This window comes from Miscanthus floridulus, chromosome 17 (genome assembly GCF_019320115.1).
Source record: "Miscanthus floridulus cultivar M001 chromosome 17, ASM1932011v1, whole genome shotgun sequence".
Lineage (NCBI taxonomy): Eukaryota > Viridiplantae > Streptophyta > Magnoliopsida > Poales > Poaceae > Miscanthus > Miscanthus floridulus.
In genome coordinates, this window is record NC_089596.1 from 78,648,055 (window position 1) to 78,653,687 (window position 5,633).

The 5,633-nt window shown below is 49.8% G+C and overlaps 1 protein-coding gene across 1 annotated transcript; it reads right to left on the reverse strand.

Annotated features, from left to right (window-relative positions):
- Positions 1-277: 277 nt before the first annotated feature.
- Positions 278-3,475, reverse strand: LOC136517286 (protein NRT1/ PTR FAMILY 3.1-like). The gene is made up of 3 exons (XM_066510827.1): positions 3,272-3,475; positions 1,945-2,758; positions 278-1,434 (listed from the first exon to the last, which is right to left on the reverse strand). Exons 1-3 carry the CDS (start codon positions 3,366-3,368, stop codon positions 510-512), a joined length of 1,836 nt encoding a protein of 611 aa, XP_066366924.1. The 5' UTR covers positions 3,369-3,475; the 3' UTR covers positions 278-509.
- Positions 3,476-5,633: the final 2,158 nt, after the last annotated feature.

Here is a 5,633-nt window from a genome sequence, read left to right on the forward strand (position 1 = left end):
ATGAAATTTTTTTACTAAGACTACTCTGGTTTCAAATCCTGGGTCCGCCATTATATGATCCCTATAGTAAATTGTAATCCTTGTGCATGTGCAGTAGCTGATTATATCTACTAAATCCGTTCCAAATTATAATTTGTTGACTTCTTTACCTCAAGTTTGACCACTCGTCTTATTCAAAAATTTGTGTAAAATACCACTTTTGCTGTGGCTTGCTTTATTAACAAAAGTTCTTCAAGAATGACTTAAATTTGACTATGTTTGCACAGATTATTTGAATAAGACAAGTGGTCAAACTTTGGGTAAAAAAAAAGTCAAACGAAACCCTATTCGCTTGAGCTACTTTTCAGCCATAGGACAATGTTTTTTTCTCACAATATTTTAGCATGAGTATGAGCATAAGCGAACAGGGTGCCACCAAATTTCAGCATAATTTATAACGGAAGGAGTAGTTATTAACAAGAGACCACTCTTTCTAGTCTTCTAGTTAATTATCCTCAAATAGATCAACCTTACACCATCCCACCAGTGCCGCCACCGCCATTTTTCTGGAGAGACGACGAGAGCTCAAACTCCTTGTCATGGTCACCACCACCATTGTCATCATCTGCCACCTCCAGCGGCTTCATGGTGTAGAAGTAGAAGCAGACGAGGTAGTAGCCGAAGTTGAGCACCACGAGGCAGGTGACGAGCCAGTAATAGTTGTCGAGCCTGCCCCGGTTGATGTTGTCCTGGAGCCACTCGCCGCGCCCGCGCGTGGCGCGCTGCACCGCCGTGACGAGCACCGTGCCCATGTAGCTCCCGATGGAGCCCGCGAGCCAGAAGAGCGCGACGGCGCTGCTACGCATGCTCTCGGGCGCCTGGTCGTACAGGAACTCCATGTGCCCCACCGACGAGAAGGCGTCGCCGACGCCGTGGACGGCGAACTGCGGCACCAGCCAGAACACGCTGATGGGCACGACGGCGGCGGGGCTGTCCAGGAGCCCGTGCCGCGCCGCGGCGTCACGGCGCTTGGTCTCCACGAGCGCGGCCGACGCGACGCTGAGCACGGAGATGGCCAGCCCGATGCCCATGCGCTGGAAGTAGGTGATCCCCGACGGCAGGCCCGTGACGCGGCGCGCCAGCGGCACGAAGACGCGGTCGTAGAAGGCCAGGGTGACGAGCATGGCGGCCGTCGAGAAGATGGTCAGCGTCGCCGGCGGGATCTGGAAGTGGCCGGGCCCCACGTGCCGGTCCATGGTCCGCGCCTGCATGATGGTGAAGGTGTAGTTGTGCGAGCCGGCGGTGGCCAGCATGATGCCCGCCGACCAGATGGGCAGCAGGCGGACGATGGACTTGAGCTCCTCCACGCGGTGCACCGTCGACAGACGCCACGGGTCTGGTTGCCCGGACGGGGTGATGTCGCCCGGCGTCACTATTGCTGCCCGGTCGAAGAACCTTAATTAATCAACAGAGAAAAAAAATCAATAGCGAGCACTGAGCAGTGAACAGGAATCTAGAGTACAATCAAAGGAATGCGGAAAGGAGGTAATTTTATTTTAAAGCAGTGAGCGATGTTGCTTTAAGCTAGCGGGGTTGCATTTCCCCTTTCTGTGCACTGATAATGTTAATACCACAAAAAGTTGCCCACAGGTCTATCACCGTTCCGGCACGCAGGCGCCATTGTAAGACACACATCACGTGCACGCTATCTTACGGTTAGGTTGCGGGCCTTTTACTGACAAGACTTGTCGAGGAACTCAAGGATCTTTTTTTACTACAACTACAAGAGAGTCGATTTTTTTTACTGACCAGGATCTTTTTTCGTGCACGCTATCTTACGGTTAGGTTACGGTGGCATACTGGCATATGCTTTGGTGGCCCTGGGGAGTGTATGTCCGGGGCCGTCTAATATTGGACAATTACTTTCGTTTTTTACAAGAGACCGGAAACCAAATGGAGACTTACGTGAACTGGTTGGTGTGCAGGAGCCTGCCGTTGGTGGAGATGAGCGCGTCGAGCTCCTTGTCCTTGTACAGCAAGCCGGGGTCCTCGGGCACGGCGGCGTGGCGCTTCTTGAACGCGGCGGCAACGACCTGCACGAGCCGCGTGAACGGGCTGCCGCCGGGCCTGAGCAGCACGTAGAGCGGGTAGCCGACCAGGAACACGACGATGGAGATGAACATGCCGATGGCCGGGATGCCGAACCCCCACCCCCACCCGACGTTCTCCTGGATGTACACCACCACCGTGAGCGCCAGCAGCACGGCGAACCCCATGGTGAAGAAGTAGAGGTTGAAGTAGCGCCGCTTCCGCTCCGCCTCCGCCTTGGCCGCCTCGGCGGCGCTGCTGTCCTGCTGCTGCTTCTGCTGCTCGAACTGGTCGGCGCCGAACGCCACGACGCACGGCCGGATCCCGCCGGAGCCCAGCGACGTGCACAGCAGAGACAGGTATAGCAAGGCGAGCTGCCACCCGGAGGCGTGTTGGCACGGGGTGGCCGGTGGTTTGCACGGGGGCGGGCGGAGCGAAGGGAGGAGCGCGGACACGACGACGCCGATCATGCCGATCTGGTAGACTACGGAGCCCGCGATGATGGTCCACAAGCGCCCGGCGAAGGAGTCGGCGGCGAACGCGCCTAGGATGGGCGTGAAGGCGGACGTGCCGCTGAAGTTGGTGAGGAGGTTGGACGCCTCCACCATGGGGAGGTGCAGCTGCTGCGTCAGGTACGTGATCAGGTTGGCGCTGAAGCCGGCCGTGGCAAACCGGTCGCAGACTTCGCTTGCTGCAATGCGATGGACAAAGCCATGAGACTGTCATCAGAACATCTATCACCAAGCCAAGAACTGCACTTGCAACCCAAGTGTTCGTTGCATCGTCATCATCTGTCTTTAGCTTTCTTGGTTTGTTCACCAATTAATTTCTTATTACCAAATTTACCGTATATGTCATTCAGTCTACGTTTACAGTTTGACAGTAGAATTAGACGAGGACATAATAATAAAAGAAAAATGCACGGAACAATTAATAAACAAAAAATAAAACAAGAAGACAAACATTTTGGCAGCGGAATGACCGCGGATCTAGATTTCCAAGAACAGGAAGGCGTACGTTTTCTTGCAACGGAATCATATTAAATTGCGAACCCGGTTAAGTAGAGGCGTAGAGCTCTACATCTTTGGACTGAAACACCGACCAAAATGTAAACAATAAACAACCGTGCTTAACTTGTGCAAACTCCACAGATTGGTGTAAACAACTGCAACATAAGCTGATGCAGGCATATCGATTTCCTCACCTAGTATGAGCGGCATGGTCCTGAAGCCTCCCTTCTTCCTCCTACCCTGCTCTCCATCTGCATTCCTGTCCATTGCTGCCGTTGTGGTCCCCATCATGGCAAGCTGCAGAGAGCCAGAGAACTCGCTGGTTCCTGTGGTGAGTGAGTGAGTGAGGCGTTGCTGATGCTCAATCAGAGCAAGGCCTTGGGGGAACGACTGCGACCTTCACATGCCCCTGCATTTGATGCGAGAATGGAGCCACATATATATAGACACGCCGAGACAAACACCTCAGCGGCGCCCGAGGGGCAAGCCAAACCTGCTAAGCTGTTCAGACCACAAGTGTGACGGCAACTTTTTCTTTTTCTTTTTTGAGGAACTTAGTGCATCATGATTGGTTATACTTATATTAGCTTTATATTTGCACCTAGGATTATTTAGAAATTTTACTTTGTGGCCAGTTAATGTTGGCACACCCAGGTCCGTTTTTCCTTTTCTTTTTTTTTTCGTCGTTATAATGGGAGGATACAACCATTAACCACTAAACGCCCTCCATTGTTAGGGATTAGTCCTCCCAATTTTACAGTTATTCCCCTCAGTCATAAACTATTGTCGTTTTAAGCTATATGATAAGCAAAAGTTTAAACTTTGAACATCAATATCTATTTAAATATTCAAATGAGGCTTTTTCAAAATTGTAAGTCTATAATAGTTTCTTAATTTTATAATGCTATATATATTTCCATAAATTGCATAATGCTCCATCAGTTCTAAATTATAAGATGTTTTAACTTTTCTAGATACATTATTTTTATTATGTATCTAGACATATAGTGTATATCTAAGTGCACTGCAAAAACTATGGATCAAGAAAATTCAAAACATCTTATAATTTAGACTTGATGGAGTAGTAAGCAATGGTCAAACCAATGTCTTGGTGACAAGAATGGTAGTCATTTGTGACTAGAGGGAGTACTATCCAGAGACTCATGTTAGAGAGTTTACGTTAATTTTCATAAACTTGACTGGGTTAACAAGGCCTTGAATGGCTCCACAATAGCAAAAACGGGTAGAATAGGTTACGCTTAGGCACATGCATGTGCAGTAGGGCGATTTCTGCAACCAAGTGGACTGCTGGATGTGTCATTTGCAGCAAAGAAGATTTATTGGAGTGGCATCACAGAATACAAGTAACCTATCGGTGGTTTCACATCTTTTTCTCAGCGGATTTTAGCTTAGGGGCGTTACTATCTTATTATCTTGGCCGAGTTCTTTCGGCGCCCTGCAATTAGGAACAGAGCTTCCAGAATGCTCTCGATATGCCAGTGCATGTGGCTTTTTTAAAGGTGTGCCTTTCTTCAAATCATCTCCAAAGTATGCTCAATATGGTGCACAGAAAAGCAAGCAACGCATGGTTTCTTCGCGGTGTGCTAGATCGGGTTAGACCAAGGTTTTGCCACTTGTCTCTGGCGGTCAATTTTATTGTTTAGAGCAAGTATAATAGCAGGCTGTAAGCCGACTAAATGCTGAGGTGGAGGGGAGAGAGGAGAAGCGGACTGTAAGCTTACAGCCGGCTTGGGCATAAGAACCAAAAAAGTCTGTGAGAGAAATAAGTGGGTCATGTATTAACTGTAAAGAGCTAACTACTGTATGAGTGGGCTGAGAGAAGGCTACAAGAAACCTTACAGCCAACAAGTCGACTGTATTATTAGCCTTGCTCTTACATGTACATCCTAAAGTAAAAGTAGGTCAGACAATCAGAATCGAGCCAGGAGCCCAGGACAAGCCAATCCAACTCGGCCGGCCCTGAAGCTGCATGGTCATGGAGCCACTCAACCTGCGTCTTCATTTCTCCCATCGCTGTCGTCCGCTCCATCCCCGGAACGAAATCCTCTGCAGTCGCACCGAACGACGGCGCCGTGCAGTCATCGAATCTCTGCCGATCGTTGCGGATCCAACAGCTGCGGGCTCCAACCAAGCTTCCATGACACGCTTCGTCAGCTGCGATGGGCCTCGGCCCAACAAGAGCATCACGTTGCTCGGGGTTTTTGGAACTATAGCGAGTGTTTTTGGCGCGAGGCTGCGGCAGTACGCGCCTTTTTCGTATTTTGGTGCGACGAACAGCCTAGGGGGCGATCATCTGGAGCTGGAGTCACCTTCGATGGCAGCAGGTGTGTCGCTCTTCATTCTATTTTGTTTCTGTGTGTCAGATTGCAAAGTGCACTCCTCTTTTTTCTTCTCACCAATTTTTCCCAGATTGCAAGGGTTGGGTCCTAATTTGGTTGCTTTTGTCCTGTACCAAAATAAAATCTGCATATTTCACATGGAAGATTGAAGGAGAGATCAACTTGCCCACGTTGAAATCAATTCTGCATATTCGAC